This window comes from Pongo abelii, chromosome 18 (genome assembly GCF_028885655.2).
Source record: "Pongo abelii isolate AG06213 chromosome 18, NHGRI_mPonAbe1-v2.0_pri, whole genome shotgun sequence".
Lineage (NCBI taxonomy): Eukaryota > Metazoa > Chordata > Mammalia > Primates > Hominidae > Pongo > Pongo abelii.
The window spans coordinates 87,473,375-87,494,780 of NC_072003.2; the positions used below are offsets into that span (position 1 = coordinate 87,473,375).

General features: G+C 50.3%; 1 protein-coding gene across 31 annotated transcripts in view; it reads left to right on the top strand.

Moving 5' to 3' along the window:
• BANP (BTG3 associated nuclear protein) overlaps positions 1–21,406 on the top strand; it is a 125,354-nt gene that overhangs the window by 77,529 nt on the left and 26,419 nt on the right. For 18 of the 31 annotated variants that reach the window (XM_054534269.2, XM_054534272.2, XM_063717795.1 and 15 more), the window contains 3 exons: positions 3,298–3,434; positions 5,520–5,582; positions 8,166–8,204. In XM_054534269.2, the coding sequence (XP_054390244.1) occupies positions 3,298–3,434; positions 5,520–5,582; positions 8,166–8,204 (239 nt within the window). Of the gene's footprint in view, positions 1–3,297; positions 3,435–5,510; positions 5,583–8,165; positions 8,205–21,406 lie in introns of all 31 variants that reach the window. The other 13 variants (XM_024233474.3, XM_024233478.3, XM_024233468.3 and 10 more) reach the window with 1 other exon arrangement.

The window sequence follows — 21,406 nt, forward strand, 5'->3', positions numbered from 1 at the left end:
CACTGCATGGAGGAGATGGGTTGGAGTTGAGAGAGGCTGAGGCAGCAGAAAGTTGTGGAATCAAGTTCTTAAGAGCAGAGGGTTACACGGGGGCCTTCTTGGGTGTTTGGGGGATTCCAAGGCAGGCATGAGCTCAATGGCTCCTAAGCTCACCCCAGGCTGGGTGGTGGTTGGATTCCCACTAGCTGGAGTCCTCAGTGATCAGTCACTGCACTAGCAGGCCATGCCTACTGGTGGGCTAAACTATCCCTAGAATAAAGGCAGAGCTTAAGACAGCCTGAGAAAGATCATATTGAACCACAAGTAACAACACTTTTGAAAGAAAGACAACAAAACCTAGACACCCAACAAAGTAAAATTCACAATCTCCAGTATCTAGTCCAGAGTACCAGGAAGCAGGAGATTGTGACCTATGATCAGAGAATCAGCAAATAGGAAGTTAATTCCTGTCTGGAATTAACTGACCAGGACATTGAAATCTATTAAAATTGTATTCAAGAATTTAAAGGAAAAAAGGAACATAGCAAGAAGAGAAATAGAAGACATAAAAAAGAACCGTATGGAACTCCTAGACTCGAAGAGCGAGGAGAGTTGTTGCCAGGCTTGCCTTCCATGTGTTTCGGGTGCGTGCATTTGGTAAGGTTAGCGGTCTGCTTCATCCAATGGGGAATCAAAACCCAAGTTAAATGACTTGCCAGGACCTTAGTGAGCAAGAAGCTGCTGTTACATAACCTGACGACTGCCGGATATGTTGGCCTGCGTCATTAGGATACCAGAATCTTGAAAGGGTGAATTTAATGAGCTGAAATTTCATAGCTGGAAATGTAGACTCAGAGCATTTGCACAGGAGTAGATGGTGGTGTAACAGCGTGTGAAGCCGAGTGTTTTGCTGGCTGCGCTGATGTGCAGGAGCTTCCTCGGAGCCTTTGTGGTTGGAAGGTGCACTCTGGAGCACACCCATTCTTAGCTTGTCTGCCCTGTGGCCCCAGTGGAGCATTTTGGAGCTGCTGGGAGGAGCTGTCTAGGGACAGACTGTCATGGTGGCAGTGGGCTGGAAACCGTTGTCTTTGGGGAAACGGTTAGAAATTGAGATTTCACAAGGTTTGATAATGGTTAGATGCCTGCAGAAGCAGCGCATAAGTGAAGAATTAGGCTGGTTTTGTAGGTGCTAAGAGGGTCAGTGGAGGAACAGCAGCTCAGCGGAGGTGGGCTTCAGCCCAGCTGGGATTTTGTCGTTTTCTTCCTGGGGTGCACAAGGCTTGCTCGAGGACCTGTGGTGGTGAGTGCTCCGTAACTGCTCGGGCAGACAGGAAGCCGCCGTGGAGCATGCAGCACTGCCTGGCGGTGGTTGCTTTGGGACATGACCCATCACTGGAGGTGCTCAGGTGGAGTCAGGGTCTTTGGCTGGAGCCGAGCTCTCCACGTGCAACGTGCAGGTGGGCATGTTGAATCTCCTTTGAATCTCATGAATTTCAGATTCTGATTTAGTGTAGCTAGGCAATTTCTAGCATATTGCAAGTATCAACATTCTGTTATGTGGCTGGGCACAGTGGCTTACACCTATAATCCCAGCATTTTGGGAGGCCGAGGCAGGCGGATCATTTGAGGTCGGGAGTTCAACACCAGCCTGGCCAACCTGGTGAAATCCCTTCTCTACAAAAAAATACAAAAAAAATTAGCCCAGCATGGTGGTGGGTGCCTGTAATCCCAGCTACTTGGAAGGCTGAGGCAGGAGAATCGCTTGAACTTGAGAGGCAGAAGTTGCAGTGAGCCAAGGTCACACCACTACACTCCAGCCTGGGTGACAGAGCAAGACTCTGTCTCAAAAAAAAAAAAAAACCCAACATTTTATTGTTACTTTAAAAAATGTATTCAGTGGAATCTGTGTACTATGGCAATTTAATAACCTACCATTAGCTATTGGTAAAAAATACATGGAAAGCTTTTCTTTTCCCCTTCCCCTCTCTGCCCCTCCCCCTCCCCCCCTCCCCTCTCTTGCCCCTCTGCCTCCCTTCCCCCGCTCACTCTGTTGCCTGGAGCTAAGTGCCATGGTGCCATCTCGGCTCACTGTAACCACCTACTCCCAGGTTCAAGTGATTCTCCTACTTCAGCCTCCCGAGTAGTTGGGACTACAGACGTGTGCCACCACACCTGGCTAATTTTTGTATTTTTAGTAGAGACGGGGTTTCACCATGTTGGTCAGGCTGGTCTCGAACTCCTGACCTGAAGTGATCTTGCCCGCCTGGGCCTTCCAAAGTGCTGGGATTACAGGCGTGAGCCACCGCGCCTGGCCCGCTTCTCTTTAATGATCAGAAATTTTATGTATTTCATTTTTCTCCTTTCATTCATATCAACATTCTACTTCTCTCACAGAATTTCATCTTACTGCTTCCCTCCCCTGTCCCCCCGAGATGGAGTCTCGCTCTGTTGCCCAGGCTGGAGTGTAGTGGTGCCATTTCGACTCATTACAACCTCCGCCTCCCAGGTTCAAGTGATTCTCCTGCCTCAGCCTCCTGAGTGCCTGGGATTACAGACCCCCACCACCACGCCTGTCTAATTTTTGTATTTTTAGTAGAGATTGGGTTTCACCATGTTGGCCAGGCTGGTCTTGAACTCGTGACCTCAGGTGATCTGCCTGCCTTGGCCTCACAAAGTGCTGGGATTACAGGTGTGAGCCACTGTGCCCGGACTACATTTTTATGCTTAAAAGCTTTTTTAAATTAGTCATTATAATTCTCTGCAACAAAACTAGGTGTATACATTGAAAATTAAAAAGTTTTTCTATGCTCTTAATATTCTAAGAGTTTAAGAAAATTATGATTGCGACATCATTACAGTGAAAATTAATACAGAGTACATCAAAGCAAATGTATCTCATTTTCATTAAACACAGCAAGTAAAATTTGTTGGAAATGTATCTTTAAGTGCATGGATGAGACTTTTGCTCTGTTAGTTTAATTACCCATGGACAAATATTGCCAGCCTGAAACAGCTTTTAATGTCCACTTTAAGAACTTCATTCATTTAAATAAGTTGGGGACTAGAAGGGGTTTTATCATAGCAGCATCACGCCACTCTCAGGCCCTTCTGCATTCCATGTTGGAAGCCTCAGTTCCTAAGACTCACTCGTAGTGATCTCTGCAGAAGAGTGGAGATGCAGTGAGTCGAGGAAAAATGAAGCATTTCCTCTTCTCTGCTGTGGGAGTCGAGAGTGAGGGATGGCGGTGCACACATGCCGCACAAGGCAATGCCTAAGAAACTTCTCGTTCACCCTGTTCACACCTGTTGCCCCCACAGAGCCGATGATGAGCACCCCATCTCCCGCCAGCGAGCTCCCACAGCCACAGCCACAGCCGCAAGCCCTGCACTACGCGTTGGCCAACGCGCAGCAGGTGCAGATCCACCAGATCGGAGAAGACGGACAGGTGCAAGTAGTACGTACCCTCTCCACCTTGCACCTTGGGAAAGGGGCCTGCGGGGTGGGCCACGGCAGGGCCATGGCGGCTTCCACCGGTTCCGCTGTGTTGCGGGAGCACAGTGATAGCTTGGGAGGAGGCACAAGGTCCCCATTTAAAGTAGAGGTCATCGTGGCCATGAGCTCTTAACATTTCACAGGTGGGGGCGGCTGCTGCAGAGCCTAGGGATTGAAGCACATGGTGGGGTGGGGTGTTCAGTCAGCTCACCTCAGTCCTGCCAGCAGGCAGGCGGGCAGTCAGTTCCAAGGGTCAGGCCGTGCAGTGGTCCCTGCCCCAGCTTGTGCTCCTGGGAAGCATCGGAAATATTTCTCAGTTCAGAAGTGCAGGTGCCCTCTTACTGAGGGAAAGAGTAATTTCCTTCTAGGATCAGTGGCAAAAGCTTGAGGTCATTGTTCCCGTGCAGCTTTTCCCTTGGAGTTACTCAGCACACCCAGGTTGGGCGGGCACTGTCCCAGCAGCAAGTCAATGTCCTGCCTTGCCCGTGGGGAGTTCTCTGTTGGGGTTTTGTGGCCCAAGCTGTGGTCAGCCTGATGCGCCTAGGGGCTCGCTCCCGGGTGAAGTCCCTCTACAAACACCTCCTGGATTCTGTGGCACGAGAGTAGGGAGTGGCTGAGAAGGAAGGAAGACTTTTCTGGAAGCTTTGCTGGGTGACTAGAAATTTTACATATACCACTAGACATCGCCTATGTTTTTAGTGGCACCAGCCCCCTTGGGACCTCTCAAGACAGGTCATCACGTGCCTCTGTGTCGCCAGGGCTTTCTCCTGGAAACAGGGTCCTCCACTATTGAGAGTGGGGTGTGGCTCTCATCTCAGTGTGGCTTCAGCATGCTGTCTGGAAGAGGGAAGACTTCCAGAAAATTCTGGGGCTTTTAGAGGGGACGTTATCCTCTTCCAAAGGAGATGAGACAGTTATGAATAGTGACTCTTATTTAATAAGCTTATTAATTTGTTTGACATTCACAATGGCAGTTCCTCTCATCTTGTTAGTAAGAAGTTCTTTGAAAGCGTTCCAGAGTAGATAACTTTGTCATAAGGCTTACATAGAACATTCTACAGGAGTTTATTTTAAGATCCATTTCGACTAAGAGAATTTCAAATACGATAAGGAGTATTCATTTCATTTATAGGTTTATAGGAATTATTTGTCTGCCCGTTTGTATAAACATTGGATTCTTTGATTTTTTTTTGAATCACATTTATTAGTGTTTACCCAAACTGTTTAAATAGTCATATGAGTGTTTCTTTGATTTGAAAAACGTTGCCTGCCCTGTTGTGAGTGTAGGCACGCAAACAGCTCCCCTGCTTCAGCCACACACTGCTTGCGTAGCCTCCCAGCATCCCCAGAGAGCTGAACGTATCATTTGAAAAGAGGCGTCATTGTGATTTTCTATTTCCCCTCTTTTCTGTGTATCATGCACATTTTAAAATTTACTTGTTTAGTAACATTTAAAGATGTAAATATCTTTCCTGGGACCTATTGCTCCTTTGTGAAGTACTGGAAAATGTTCTGTGTTACACAGTGGCCCCCCCTTATCCATGCTTCCACTTTCCCAAGTTTTAATTACCCATGGTCAACTGTGATCTGAAAATATTAGATGAGAAATTCCAGAAATAAACAATTTGTAAGTTTCAGATTGCATACTCTACTGGGTAGCAGCATGATGAAGTCTGGTCGTCCTGCTCTGTCCCGCCTGGGACGTGAGTCCTTCCTTTGTCCAGCATGTCCAAGCTGTGTGGCACGTATGGGCAGGAAAAAGCGTAGCATATACGGGGTTCAGCACCATCCACGGTTTCTGGCGTCCACGTGGTGGGGGGAGTGGGTGCTTCTTGAAACCCTCATGGATGAGGGGGACTACTGTGAACCAAAAGCTTAATTTTAAGAGGTGACCACAGACTATATTGCACTATTCAGGATTTAGTTATCTTTTTGAATTGTAAACAGGTAATCAAGAACAAACATTCCGGAAGATGTTTCTTGTTTGCTTTGCTTTTGATTTTCTTCTGATGCTTCTTGGTGTCTTTTCTTGCTGCGGATCCCACAGGGACACCTCCACATCGCCCAGGTGCCACAGGGGGAACAAGTCCAGATCACGCAGGACAGCGAGGTGAGTCAGCTCTTGCCGCAGCACTGTCCCTGCAGGCACCGTGCCCGCATGCTCCCGACCTTCATTGGTGTCACAGTGCGAGGGCAGAGGGAGCCCCCAGGACGGGGAACTTGGGCGAGGGCTGCAGGACTCTGCTTCCAGGGTGCACATAGCGGGCCTGCAGTCTCTGTGACCTGACTGCCTCCCCTCCTGTCCGTTGGTCTCCACAGCTTCTGGTCTGTCTTGGTAAAGATCTCCTGGGTAGATGTTTCTGCTCCTGGCTGGAAGTGCCCTCTGAGTACCCTTCTCTCCCTGTCTGTCCCTGCCCTTCCTGCCAGGGGAGGCCCCCAGTGTGGCCGAGATGGGGTCTGCCCCTGCACAGGTGACCTGACATACCCCCTCACCTGCCATGTGGCCCCAGCTTCCTCGTGGCCTCTACGGGATTAGTGCCGATTTCATGGGATGGTGGGGAATCCCACGAGGTGATGCTGCCAGTCCTGAGAGCTGGTCATAGCCCTTGACGCACCTGCCGGGTCTGTGATTGTCTCAGTTTCTGGAGCTCTACCCGGCCACACACTCAGAAGTGTGGGCTCAGCTGCTGTTGGGGTCTGGAATGTGAAGGCGGGAGTGACAGTCTTGAGTTCTTGGAAAGCCGAGGCCAGCCGGTTGCGGTGCTCCGTGTTTGCGTGCCAGAGCAGGACTGTCTCCTGGGTGGCTGGTAACCGTCCCTCGACTCTGGGCTGTTTCCTGCAGCACAGGCAGTAGCAGGCACAGGGCACTAAGCAGCGCACATGTGTTGTACTGAGTGACCGTGGTGCGCTTTGGGGGATGAGGAACATGGCTGTTTCTAGGTCGTGACAATGGCACCAGCTTTGTGTTTGGTGCACAATAGTGTGTCGCTACAAAGATCTCAGGCTTCCCCACACACACCAGCAGCAGAGACTAGGAAGCCTGGGTGCTGAGGTCAAGGGGACTCATGGAGATGTTGGTGTGCGAGGCCTCCCGGGAGCTCATGCTGGGTGCAGGTGCTGTGGGGGAGCAGAGGAGAGAGAAGCCCTGCCTTCGGGGACTCACAGCGGGCGCAGAGGCTCCTGCCCAAGTGCCCGTGAGCAAGACTGTGGACACATGCACTCCGTGGCATGCGGAGCACCAGGGACTCAGGCATGTCTGCTGGCAGTGGCTTTAATTTGGACACCAGCAGTTCCCAGTGGGTTATCCTGAGAGGGGAGCACATGCATGAGGGTTCCGAGGGCGGAATGAGGATGAGGTGAAAGGGGAGGACCGAATTCATTTGGGGGCCGTGAGCAACTGGGAATGAGTGGGCTCATCCACACAGCGACATGACCAGGTCACTAAGAAACATGTGGTCAGATGGATGGATGGAAGGAAGCATCAGGGCGGGGAGCAGGTAGGGGACGGTCCCAGGAGGCCAGAGTGTCCAGGAAGGAGCAGGGCCTGGTTCTGTGTCTGTGGGTGTGTCGGGGACCATCTCTGTGGAGATGTCGTGAGATGCGCCTGTCAGCTCAGCAAGGTCAGGTGCAGGAGTTGGGGGCCTGAGCAGCTGTGAGGTGCAGGATCCCAGCAGCACCTTCCAGTGCAGGAGCTGCCTTTGAGGGGCAGGGAAGGTTTGCTTCTCAAGGCACAGACAGGTGGGGGCTGGGAGGCTAAGCTCACTGTCAGAGAGCCCAGCCAGAGTTCTTGAATACCTGGAAGCCTATGAAGCTCGTCGGAATGCTTAATTTCCTTAGAGTCATTGAAAATGCAGGAAAATTGAAACAGCGGCAACAGAAAAAAATCAACACACATTTGCTTTTTATAGTTTATGCTAAAAAATCTTGACTACTCGAATTTCAATTTTTTATTATTAGTTTTATCCTCTTCAGTTTTCAAAACAATCCATCTTGTATAGGTGATTGTCTTTCGTTTTCATTAGGAATTGAATGCAGTAAGTTAGAAATTGCTAATAATACTAACGATGGCTTTGTGATAAGTGACAATATGCAGTCTCCTCACCATAAATTCATACCGTGTTCATTTAAAATTATTTTGTTAAAGCAGGATATCTGCAAATAAACATTTAGCAGGGCCTAGCAGACATAAAACAGTTCCTTTTTACAACAAATGAAAATGAATTTCTAACTGGAGAGCTTTTAGTAGCTCTGTGGTTGAGTGAGTTGGTTCCTTGTGTGCAGCCCGTGTCCTGGCGTGGTGATGCCGCACAGCTCAGCAAGGCGTCCCCCTTCGGGGAAGCTGGGCGACACACACGTAGGACCTCTCTCTGCTACTTTCTGTACTTTTTGTGAGTCAGATTCTTTCAAAATAAAAAATGAAGTAAAAATGACATTTTCATTTGGGGTGAGGGTAGGGGAACGGGTACAGTGCTTTTTGAGTTGTTTGTTCATCTTTAAAATAATAAATAGTACCTAGAAATCTAAATATTTTGTTTTGGGGCTTTTGTTGCTACTAGAGGTTGAATTTTTGCAGAACTAGTGTTTTTCTTGTTATTCTCAAGTGGCCTGTGATGTGTCTTGGCGTGTTTGCCGTGTCTGCGGGTGTCTTGGTGTGTTTCTACTCGTGACCGTCTCCTCCTCTCGTTCTTTGTAGGGCAACCTCCAGATCCATCACGTGGGGCAGGACGGTCAGGTGAGTGTCCCAGTCCCCATGCACATGCGGGCGTTGCGCTGCCGAGGGGTGGGGTTCTCATGGGAGGGGGTGGGACGGTCAGGTGAGTGCCCTGGTCCCCATGTACATGTGGGCATTGCGCTGCCGAGGGGTGGGGCTCTCATGGGAGGGGGGCGGATGGTCAGGTGAGTGCCACAGTCCCCCTCTCACATACAGGCCATTGTGCTGCCAAGGAATGGGGGCTCTCACGGGAGGGAGCGAGGGTGCGAAGGCCTCTCAGTGTGAGCCCCAGAGCAGGACTGGCTTTCCTCACCATGGCAATGCGCAGGCCTGGAAGGGGGAGGGCGGGGCTTGGGGGTTATATCTGCTGCTCCGTAGGATTTCAGCAGCTTTTGCGTTATGGCGAAAACGTGCCCTCCCACCCCCACCACCCCACCCCCTTCAGATGGTTATTTTCTGCACACGCATGCATGTGTTGGTGGTGGTCATGTTTGCACAGATAACTCTTAGAAAAAGGTGGTTTCGCTCCTGTATATTGCCATCAAACTCACAAACTTGCCTGCTTTCTAATCCTTGACAAAAAGAGTGACCATTGGTTGAACACCCCAGTACGAATGGTCTTTACGAAATGATGTGCTCCGACGGTGCGGGTCCTGGGGAGGGTGTTGCTGTGCAGGACAGAGTCAGCTCGCTGGTGGTTTTGAGGCTGTGTGTTCCTAGGTCCTGGTGAAGACCCTTTCTATTCAGGAGACGGCTGTCACCTCTGGATCATTGAAGAATCTGGGTGATCTTCCCATTTCATAAAACAGAAGCTGGGAATTTGACAGTGAGAACCATAAACAGAGCTCACTGCGTAGAAAGATAATACTAATTTTTCAAAACCACAGTGCACTGTCCTTCGAGAAACCTGCATGCGTTTCCTTTGTCAAGGCCAGGCCCTGTGGATCTCTGACCCGACTGAGCCTGGGTCACCCCCAGAGCGGGGTGCTTCACACAGGGGACAGAAGGGCATGTGCTCCCGTGGGCTTTCCCTTGACCCCTCAGAGGCACCTTGGGAGAAGGGCTGCAGACCCTCCAGAACTGGTTTATGTCAGAGTTTCTTAGTTGGAAAGTTTCATCTTAAAGATCAGCACAAGGTTTTCTCAGGTAGTCCTGCAGCATCGCTCGTCTGTAAGTATGAAATTGCTGCTCCGGAAAAGAGCCAAAGGAATGCGCAGTTTTTAAATCCACAGTTGTGGCTTTGTGTTCACTCCACTGGGGTAATGAGGCTGCAGTCGGCGCAGTGCAGGTCAGTTCTGCGCACCTTTCTCCCCCGTGGTTCTCGCGGTCACTGGGGCAGCAGAGGACAGGACTCATACCTGGCGGTCTGTCTTAGTTTTCTGCAACATAGTGGTTTATGGTTCTGCTGGCAGTAGAACTGTATCATAGTTGAAACGCTGCTGGACTTTTAATTCCTAGGAAAAGTAAGACACATCACCTTCGATATTCCCTTGTTCCTGTCTCTACCCCTGAACACAACCCACTTGGAATTGTAAAGATAGAACCAGGCTTCTACACTGTGTCACTGCAGTGACTTGGAATTGTAAAGATAGAACCAGGCTTCTACACTGTGTTACTGCAGTGACTTGGAATTGTAAAGATAGAACCAGGCTTCTACACTGTGTTACTGCAGTGACTTGGAATTGTAAAGATAGAACCAGGCTTTTACACTGTGTCACTGCAGTGACTTGGAATTGTAAAGATAGAACCAGGCTTCTACACTGTGTTACTGCAGTGACTTGGAATTGTAAAGATAGAACCAGGCTTCTACACTGTGTTACTGCAGTGACTTGGAATTGTAAAGATAGAACCAGGCTTCTACACTGTGTTACTGCAGTGACTTGGAATTGTAAAGATAGAACCAGGCTTCTACACTGTGTCACTGCAGTGACTTGGAATTGTAAAGATAGAACCAGGCTTCTACACTGTGTTACTGCAGTGACTTGGAATTGTAAAGACAGAACCAGGCTTCTACACTGTGTCACTGCAGTGACTTGGAATTGTAAAGACAGAACCAGGCTTCTACACTGTGTTACTGCAGTGCTTCTGTTTATGATTGTAGACAGAATTCTTCCAACTCTATTGTGGGGACAGAGATTCCAGCTTTTCTCAGCAGGCATGGAGGCCCGTTGGCTCCAGCACAGATCTGAGTTCAGGAAGGACTCAGGGCTGACGTCAGAGGAGTTGCTGTCTGGAGTTCTCTGAAGAAGACCCTGTTTTGGTGTCTCTCGTTCCTCCATCACTGCTGCTGCCCCACGTGCCTTTGCACTGCAAGCAGGGTCGCAACTGCTGCTCATTCCCGCGTCTTCCGTGGCCCCTCTGAGTCCCCACTCTAAGTGGCCTCACTGAGAATGAATAAAGCTGTCGTACTACCACTTTTTATGTGAAACAAATAATAATTTATAAATCACTTGGTTTTTTTTCCCCTTGTGAACACTCATACGCTCCTTATTCCTATTATCGGTCACATTTCTGGGACCTCAAATCAAAGACGGCTTCAGGAGAGGCCGGTGCTGCCACTCAGGGTAGCTGGCGGAATCTCAGTACATGGCCCCTGCTTCTCTTGGGAAGGAAACTGCTGTGTGATTTAAAGAAACCGCTGTGTTCATCTGAAGCTGCCTTTTCTGGTAAATCTGTGTAGCGAACCCCCTCGTTTTCCATTTGTGGAAATTCTTTTTTTTTCCTATAATTTGGCCAGTTCTCATTCCTGCTGAGCTACACCCTGCTCATGCAGGCTTCATCCTCCAGGCTGGCCACATGTTTGCGAGATAGACGGATGTTTCAGAAAGCACAGAGAAGCCCACTCGCCTCGATGTTGTCGGCTGGGCTAAGAAGCCCCGAGCCGTGGGGGCGGTCACACAGCCCATTCGCTCTCCCCGTCCCCGTGCCTACAGAAGCCCTGAGCCATGGCGGGGGGTGTCACACGGCCCATTCACTCTCCTCCCCGTTCCCATGCCTACAGAAGCTCCATGCCTACAGAAGCCCCGAGCCGGCGGGGGGGTTGTCACACGGCCTATTCGCTCTCCTCCCCGTCCCTGTCCCTACAGAAGCCCTGAGCCATGGCGGGGGCGGGGGGGGGGGGTCACACGGCCCATTCGCTCTCCTCTCCGTCCCCGTGCCCACAGGAGGATAGTGCACGCAGGTCTAGGGCTCTCTCTTCTCCAGCCAGACTTGATCTCAGAAGCATCCTTCATGTGACACTGCAGATGGCTCAGCTCCCCATCCTGTCCCGGAGTCCCTTGGCCTGCTCTGGTGTGAGCACTGGCTTGATTGATGGGAGACCCTGCAGTCCATGCTTGTTCCAGGCGGTTGGGGGAAGGTGAGGAACAGCACCCCAACCGGAGTAAGAGAACACAAAGAAATGGACGCGGCTGCTTTAAGTTCCTAGATCACTGAGGATTAGCTTAGTATTCCCTTCTGATTCCCTAGTTCCAACTGTCATTTAAGAATGGTTATGTGGCAATAGACTCAGAATCTGACAGAGCAGCTAGAAATCCTCTTGGGAGGGTGACCAGGCCTTCCCTCTTCCGGCCATCCGTTTTCCGTCCTGGGGCCGGGGCCTGTGCCCTGCGCCCTGTGCCCCACATCCTGCACCCCACCCCCTTTCCTTGTGCTGGGCTCACACTTGTTGCTGTTCTCCTCCTATTCCATTTCTGAGATAATTGTTGCTGTTACTTCTTGTAGTTAATTGATTATTTTCAGAATCAGTGGACCGCTTCTCTGAAAATAGCCTCCATTCTTAGTTCCATGGAGGGAGGGGTGTGCGCTGTGCTTGTGGATTGCTGCTGGGGCGACGGGTTTGAGGCCACGTCTGCAGCCAGCAGCAACGTCAGTTCCAGGAGGGCCTTGGTGGCTGCGTTGCTGGGAAGCGCCATTGTGCTGCATTGATGTGACCCTGTGGCACCTGCTGCCAGGGGACCATTCTTTTTGAGTCATGTTTTCTTCAAATTAAATATTGAGAGATTCTAGTCACATCCCACAGTTGCCATTTGCTGTCTGAGTAGAAAATAGGAAGAATCGCCTGATTTGAAGCCATGTGGTCAGTTTCATGTCCATAGCAGCCTTGCTTTTCTTCCTTGCTAAGAGATGGAATGCCCCGTCTCACGCTCTTTCTGCCGTTACGTCTCTGTCTGCTCTTATACTGAGGTTCCAGGAGGGCTGCCTCGGCCTCCTTTCCCTGTAGCCCACAACACCCGCATCCTCTGGCTTCTTTGCCGACAGTCGTGGTGTGCGCTTACATCTGGTGCTGGGTTGCAGGCAGGGTGGGACTCACAGCTGTTCATTGACTCTGGGAGGGCTCCCCTGGCTGAGGCTGTCTGCTGACAGGTGCTCTGCAGGTGAGCGTGAGCCTGCACTAAGGAATGCTGATTAGAGTCCATTTCAGGCCCTGTTGGGCACACTGGGAGTACGCAAGAACCACAGAGCCTGAGAGACACAGTAGGAGGGCGGGAGACGCAGTAGGAGGGCGGGAGACGCAGTAGGAGGGTGGGAGACGCAGTAGGAGGGTGAGAGACGGAGTAGGAGGGGTTGGGAGAGCCACCTGCACCAAGGCCTCAGGACAGCGAATGTCACAGCCATGGGGAGGGTGACTGCCTGTGCAAGGCCGGAGGCCATGGGCACCCGGGTCCAGTGAGGTCGGACGGAGCCCCCGGTTCTCAGCCTCCTGTGACCAGTGTTGGGGGGTAGCAGTAGTGGACGGTGCATCCCAAATGTGGGCGAGAAGTTTGGAAAGGTTGGCAGAGCACCAGAGGCTTCATAAAGAGCCATTTGGGAAGACGACGTTCAGGGGATGGTGGTGGGTGCACAGGTGTGGGGACGTACTGGCTGCATGGTGCCCGCTTCCTCCTACCTGAGCTGTGCCCTCCAGCGCTGTGTCTCAGCCTCCCCTCCAGGAGCACTCACTTCCTCTCAGCTCTGGGCCCCTGTGGCCTCTGCTTTGCCAGCTGCTCAGCCGTGATGACCAGTTTCCACTCCAGTGCTATCTCTGTCTTTATTGTTCTTTTTGACCTCTAGGTGCACATGCTGTCGTGCCCCAGTGTTCCAGCATCGCTGGCTGGGAGAGGGAAGAGAAGGTGAAGGGATTCCTTAGAACACTGACATTGAAATTGCAGCTGTATCTTTAAAAAAAATTGTTTTGTGCCGGCTCACACCTGTAATCCCAGTACTTTGGGGAGGCCGAGGTGGGAGGATCGCTTGAGCCCAGGAGTTTGATGCCAGCCTGGGCAACACAGCGAGACCCTGTCTCTACAGAAAAAAAAAAAAAATTAGCCAGGTCTGGTGGCACGTGCCTGTAGTCCCAAGCTACTCATGAGGCTGAGGCAGGAGGATTGCTTGAGCCCAGGAGGCCCAGGCTGCAGTGAGCCGTGATTGTGCCACTGCATTCCAGCCTGGGCAACAGAGCAAGACCCTGTCTCAAAATAAATGAAGTGTACAATTCAATGGTTTAAAAAAATTAAAATACTTAAAAAATGATTTGGAACCACTTTGCCTGGTTTCAAAGGTTGTGTATTATCTTTCCTCCTGAATAACAACTTTACAGAAGAACAAGCATTCGGGTCACTGTGGGAGGTGCCTAAGCGAGAGTCGCAGTCTCGGGCTTTGTAGAGCGGAGCCCCTGTGTGTGTGGACGTGTGCTGCCCTCCTCGCCTCCCGCCCTCCACTGCATCCTCATCGTGCACCTAATCTGCTGCCTTCCAGGGAAGCCAAACAGCCGCTGCTGTTGGAGTTGAAATTAAAATGCAGCGGTTGGTTCTGGTCATGGCTCCAGACATAGGTAGCTCCTTCGGGTGAGCTGCGTAGAGCTGAGCCTGGGTCTTTGGCTGTTTAGATGCATTTGTGGCTGTGTTCTGGGTGCTTCTTCGTTGAGAGTGGAGTTGTGGAGAAATGGCTCCTTCGTCAGCTGACTACACTGTGCTGATTTCTTTTGTCCCTGTCTCACTGGGGGTGTGAGGCATCCGGGCAGCATTTTCCTTTACTGGACAGTCCCCGTGGTGTTGGCTTTGTTGCTCAGTGAGTATTTGAAATTAATCATTGCTGCCCTGGGCATGAAGATCAAATGATATCATAGCAGAAATTCGGAATGATTTAGGTAGAGGTGTTACTGTATTGCCCATATGGTTAACTTAAGGGATTGCAGAATTGGTTTGAATAGAGGACAGGCCTTGTATGGTAAATTAGACCAGAATCAGGGGCATCTGGAATTCCCTGAAATTCCCTGGAGCTGGGAGAGGCAGTCTGGTGTGCCAGCGATTCACAGAGGGGGAGAGTACGTTCAGACAGATGGTGCCAGGAGTGTAAAATAATTTATTGTCTAAGGAATTTCAATTTTCAGTTAGTGGTAACGATAATAGAATCTTTAATTTGGTGCAGATTTTCAGAAGATTCTGAAAAACAAAAAAAGCCCTTAAAAATGAAGAGTCGTAAGGATCGAAATTTGCAGGGAGGTGGATGACTTTATTTTTGAGTGCATTTTAAATGAAAATTGATGGCTTTTTTATGAGGTCATGGGAACTTTTGCATAAGGTAGATAGACCAATTGGCCACTTCAGGGGGCTGGCAGGGGAACCACTGGTTGGTCATACCCACATCTTGGTGCAGCTGCTTTGCTGCCGTGGGTACCCCGAGCCAGTGCTACGTGACCTGGGCAGACTCCCTGTAAAGGCCAAGTCCCATTCCGCGGCGATGCTGCCTCTGGAGTGATGAGTGCACGCGGGCTGCATGGCTGGACTCTACCAGCATCTGTGCAAGCCACAGCAGGAAGCAGCTTTCCATCACGGTTCTAGAACCCTCCTCCCTCACTCATGCGTGTGCACACACACAGTTGGAACAGGTCCACAGAACAACGGGCCACAGCGAGAAGGCAGCTTTCCATTGTGGTTCCAGAGCCCTCCTCCCTCGCTCACGTGTGTGCACTTACACAGTCAGAACAGGTCCCCAGAGTGGTATTACTGTGTGCTGATTGCACTCATTTTTTATTCTGTTTTCTGTTCCTCTTCCTTTTTGTCTCTTTGAAAACTGGCTATGACACATTGCATTGATTTTGCAACCCACACTTTGAAAAATACTGGAATAGATGATCGCTAATGTCTCTTTCTTAAGAGTTTGTAGTTCTAAAAGTTGTAATTGAGTAGCTGGGACTATAGGTGTGCACCACTGCACCTGTGTAATTAAGTAATTTTTAAAAATTTACAACTATATAGGCCGGGCGCGGTGGCTCACGCCTGTAATCCCAGCACTTTGGGAGGCTGAGGCGGGTGGATCACGAGATCAGGAGATCGAGACCATCCTGGCTGACACGGTGAAACCCCTTCTCTACTAAAAATACAAAAAATTAGCCGGGTGTGGTGGCACGTGCCTGTAGTCCCAGCTACTCGGGAGGCTGAGGCAGGAGAATGGCTTGAACCCGGGAGGCGGAGCTTGCAGTGAGCTGAGATTGCGCCACTGCACTCCAGCCTGGGCGACAGAGTGAGACTCCATCTCAAAAAAAAAAAAAAAAAAAAAATTTACAACTATATAAAGTTTACACTGCAAATATTAATATTTTTCCTCTCATATTTTGATAAATCAAAAGATAATTGTTCTTGAATTGGGAAGCTTTTTAAAAAAATCACATTCAAGTCTAAGAAAAATGATTATAAATGTGCTAGTTAAAAAAATGTTTAGCATGCTTCTCAGGGCTTTTCATCTAGATCAGGAAAATTAGGATCATCCGTGTCACTTGGGCATTAGAATGAAGTTTCCTGAGAACTGCAGTCAGGTTTTTGGCATGGCTGGCCTTCTGCTGGTCATAATGGTAGGCATGGGACGGAAGATGGCTCGATGTTTGCCGCGGCTGTCCATGCCCCTCTACGCCATCCACAAGCCTCTGGCAGAGTTGTCCGTGCATGCATTTGAGCGTTTCTTGCAGGAGAGGCCGGGGCCAAAGGAATGCTTCAGTTGCAGCTGAGCTGTGCCGAGGGGCCTCAGCAGGAGCAGCCCTTGGGGGCCAGAGCCCAGGCTCTCCCAGCAACAGGAAGGACCTTTCTTCCCTCTGCAGCACCTGTCGGACATAAGGTGCTGGACTCCCTCAATCGTTCCCGGCAGAGAAGCGCTCCCCTCACCCCCGACAGAGCCCTGCTGTGCCGGGCACTCAAACCAGCCAGAGGTGGGGAGAGCCTGTGAGTAAAGTGGAGAATTGGAGGTGTGGTGCCACCCTGACCACAGCACCTTTCTTCTCCCTGAGGCCACCTTCTCAAATACTCTTCTTGGCCACAGATGAGGGCCCAGCTGTGGTTGGCAGATCTTTTGGGAGAGAACTGGATGGGTTGGAGGGTGGGAGAGTTGCCATGGGTCCCAGTCTCAGGGCGGCTGCTCCCTCAATGTCTGTCGTCTTGGGATGCAGCAGTATTGCTTCCTTGTGCTTCAGTGCCCTCTTCACTGTAGTGGGGTGGCAGCAGCACCTGCTCAGGAAGTTGGTGGGCTTCGCTGGGAGCACACGGCGCACCTGGCACTCACCAGCCTCTGGGCTGCCCTTGGCAGGTGCCGTCCACACTCCAGCACTCAGGGAGGGGCGGTGCAAATCCTCAAAAACTGACCACACAGGCACTGGCGCCCAGGTGATGAGTAGGGGGGCTGTGGTCTGCAGACACAAGCTTTACCCTGTACACATACGAGGAGTAACAGCTGCTCATTTGAGTGACGTCACTGGACTGCGGCCCTTAGAGCCTCCTGATGTAGAGGTGGGCCTTTCACTTCTGCCTTTTGCATGTGTGAGTGTGTGAGAGAGTGTGTGTGTGTGTGTGTGATTTTAGAGATACTGTTTTAAAACTGCATACTCAAAGCATTAGTTAATTAACTAGGAAGTATTGTCTTGTGAAAATGATGACCAGGACTGAACCTTTTAAAGCAGATCATCTGAACCTCATCGCTGTAAAGCAATCTGGACTACAAAGTTCATTCTTTCATGTGAATTAAACGGTTTGGTAAAGAAATACTGAGCGTAACGTGGATATGCTCTAGTGACCTTAGGGAGCTGTGAGCTCGTGCAGTCTTGGGTGGGAGTTGGCATTGTTTATGTTCTTTTTTTAATTTTTAAAAAATGTTTTTAATTTTTTTTTTTTTTTTTTGAGACGGAGTCTTGCTCTGTTACCCGGGCTGGAGTGCAGTGGTGCCATCTTGGCTCACTGCAACCTCCGTCTCCCAGGTTCAGGCGATTCTCCTGCCTCAGCCTCCTGAGTCGCTGGGATTATAGGCACCCGCCACCGCATCCGGCTGATTTTTGTATTTTTAGTAGACACGGGGTTTCACCATGTTGTGTTTGTGTTCTTTAAAATCCATATCATGTTGGCCAGGTGCAGTGGCTCACACCTGTAATCCCAGTACTTTAGGAGGCCGAGGCGGGCGGATCACGAGGTCGGGAGATCGAGACCGTCCTGGCTAACACGGTGAAACCCCGTCTCTACTAAAAATACAAAAAATTAGCTGGGCGTGGTGGTGGGCGCCTGTAATCCCAGCTACTCAGGAGGCTGAGGCAAGAGAATGGCATGGACCCGGGAGGTGGAGCTTGCAGTGAGCCGAAATCGCGCCACTGCACTCCAGCCTGGGCGACAGAGCGAGACTCCGTCTCAAAAAAAAAAAAAAAATCCTTATCATGTGAACGTGTTTTGGTGATCTTAGGGAGCCATGAACTCGTGCGGTCCTGGGTGGGAGGTGGCATTGTTTGTGTTGTTTAAAATCCCAAGCCAGAGCTCCCGGGGCTGCCAGGAGTTTGGGCTTGATGCATGTCACGTAACACAGGGTGGGAAAGGGCCCAAAGTAAGATACCACCAGGGCGGGGAAGGGTCAAGAATGTTTGCCCCAGTTCCTTGGCGAAAACTGCCAGTTTCTCCCCACATCTCTGTTAGGTAGTGAGAGTGTCAGTCAAGGCAGTGATTTCATGCATGTCAGTGAATGGGCCTTGCTCCTTCCCCCAAACCAGGAAGCTGAGTTTGGCCCCCCACTTGGGTGCGCATCAGTCAGGCTTGGTAGAATGGAACATGGTGCATGTCTGTTCCTTCAGCCCTCATTGGAGCTCAAAGATCAATGCCCATGGGGTGAGCTGGGATGGCTGTAGGTGGCATCCTTATTCACATCCAGACTCTTCCTGAACATGTCCAGAAGGGCAGTAATTCAGGGCGCCGGGCCTCACTGGGGTCTGATGTTCTTAGTGGGAACAACCCTAGTGTACTCCTAATAGTCACCCAGAACAGCCGTTCTCCCCACAGGGCGCAGAGCACTCCTGCAGACCATGTTCAGGTCCTCAGAGGATTTAAAGTGCCAGTGAGCTAGGAATGTAGTACGTAGTGAACTCCTTCCTATGTTTGGTGTACTTGGCAATAATGCACCCAAATGTTGGGTTTGACTGTGCTTTCTTTTTACTCTGCTATGAGTATATACTGTCATTTAAAAATTTTGAAGATTCTATCTAAATTTAACCCTGATTAGCAAGGTCTGCAAGGGCTTGGCCAAAGCAAACATTGGGACTTAGGGGGCTGCCCCCTGGGGAAGGTAGGAAAGCTGATGGGTGATGGGACGCGCAGGGCCTGCTCAAAGAGCACCAAGGCCTGCTGGGTCCTCTGACTTGTGTGGCTTCAGCAGCTGGCCATGACTTTGTCATACCAGTTTTTCAATTTGGACAGTGAAATATGAGTAGAATTTTGGTATATCATATAGGGGATAGTCAGTTATCAGAGTTTAAAATAGCAAGAGGTACATTTGCTATGGTTCTGATTAATTTGATGTGATCGAAGACTTAGCCAACTAAAAATAATTTTCCAGAAGTATCTAATCATTTGGGAAATAACTAATCTGCCTCATTGAGGAGATTGCAGCACAATTGTAGAATTAAATAAAGCGCAGACACCATATGGGAGGTTGGATTTCAGTAATGGAGGAAAGAAGGGGCCAGAAGAAAGGACGTCCATTCTAACAGTGTTCTCGGTATCGAATCGGCGCTCACCACAGATTAAAGAAAGGACCTCGATTCTAACAGTATCGAATCGGCGCTCACCATGGATTAAAGAAAGGATGTCCATTCTCACCGTGTTCTCGATATCGAATCGGCGCTCACCACAGATTAAAGAAAGGACCTCGATTCTAACAGTGTTCTCGGTATCGAGTCGGCGCTTACCACGGATTAAAGAAAGGACATCAATTCTAACAGTATCGAATCGGCGCTCACCATGGATTAAAGAAAGGATGTCCATTCTAACGGTGTTCTTGGTATGAAATCGGAGCTCACCACAGATTAAAGAAAGGAGGTGGATTCTAACAGTATTCTCGGCATTGAATCGGTGCTCACCACAGATTAAAGAAAGGACGTCCATTCTAACAGTGTTGTCGGTATCGAATTGGCACTCACCACAGATTCTGACCTCAAAGTTGAAGGCGCTGAAGTCAGTGTCTTCGTCAGTGTGGGGTGTGGGGTCTTTGAGACTGCACGGCGCACTGGACTCTCGTGTTGGGAAAGCTCTGCAGACCACATGTTTCCTCTGCTCTCACACCGTGACCATCATCAACACACAAAAAGACTGCTGGGACCAAACGTGGGTTTTTTTCTGGACACAGCAAGCAGTGGACACCAGCTGGGTGTCCTCTAATTCAGTTCTGATACGGAGAGAGCGTCGGATCCCATGGGTTGAGGGCTCAGGGACTGCCCCCCAACCACACCAGTCACAAGTTCGGGCCTCGGAACTTCTGGCCAATCGGCTTCAGGTTGGGCTTCCCACGACCCGTCTTTGGGTTTGATTAATTTGCTGGAGTGGCTTGCAGAGCTCAGGGAAGCACTTTTGTTTACTGTGTTTATTATCATAAAGGATACTACATAGGCTACAGGTGTGGAGACACATGCTGCGAGGTACGGGGGAAGGGGCACAGAGCTTCCAGGCCTTCCCTGGGCAGCATCCTCTAGGACCTGCTGGACCAGCTGCCTGGAAGCTCACTGAACCTGCCCTCTTGGGTTTTTATGGAAACTTCATGACATCAGCATTCCTTCCCCAGGGTCTAGGGCAGGACCCTCTCATGGGAGGGTCTTAAGACTGACAGTCTGCAAGCCAGGGATCATTAGAGTGAAAGGAGGGTGAGAGCCCGCCCCTGAGGCCCACACACCTGGCATCATAACAAGAGATGAACCAGGGCTGTGGGAGTTATGGGCCAGGAACCAGGGACAAAACCAGTATCTCTCATAAACACCACAGCTCTTCAAAGGGTTTTTCAGGTGGAGTCATGGGGGAGATGGCTGGACTCAGGCACTCCGGGAATGGAGAGTGCTGTGGCCACACGCTCAGTGACACGACGCCCCAGCCACACGGCATCGGATGAACACCAGACATCTCTAATGCGTTTCAGTGTGCCAGAAGGAAAACGTGTTTCCTCCTCCCTCTGATTTCTTTACAGACAATTGTTTTCTTGGGGATTTAGATTACATACAGCATAGGAAATGTGTTGTTCTAATTGGAGTATAATATGATATTCTTCCAATTAAGAACCCTCTTCAGGAAAGAACTGGTGTGTGGGTGTGGCCGGCTGGTGAGCTGCTCAGTCACGTTCACAGGGATGGGAATCCTTGTCCTCCGGTCTTATTCCTGATGTGTCAGTGAAGATTAACAGGGACAGACCCAGCTAAACAGAGCCGAGATGCTACCTAGCTAGCTAGCTAGCTAATCAATGAGACACAGTCTCTCCCTGTTGCCCGGGCTGGAGTGCAGTGGTGTGATCTTGGCTCACTGCAGCCTCTGCCTCCCGGGCTCAGGTGATCCTCCCACCTCAGCCTCCCCAGTGGCTGGGACCACAGCTTGGGCTACCACAAAAAATACCAGCTGATTTTTGTATTTTTTTGTAGAGACAGGATTTTGCCATGTTGCCAGGCTGGTCTTGAACTCCTGGGCTTAAGGAGTCCACCTGCCCTCGGCCTCCCAGAGGGCTCGGGTTAGCCGACAAGAAGGTTTTAAACTAATAGCTGTGCCTCTTTAAGACACGCACTTGCTACTGGTTGTGTTGAGCATCTTGAACTGCCAGCAGCCTAAGTGGCATTGTAGCCCACAGGAGTCTCGTCCAGACCTGGCAGAATTAGGACCGGGCACGAGTGAGCTGTGATTGTGTAAGAGCATCTGCACTCAGAAACCCATCATTTGGATAAGTGTGGGGGATGTGTATTTGCTGTTTTTTGA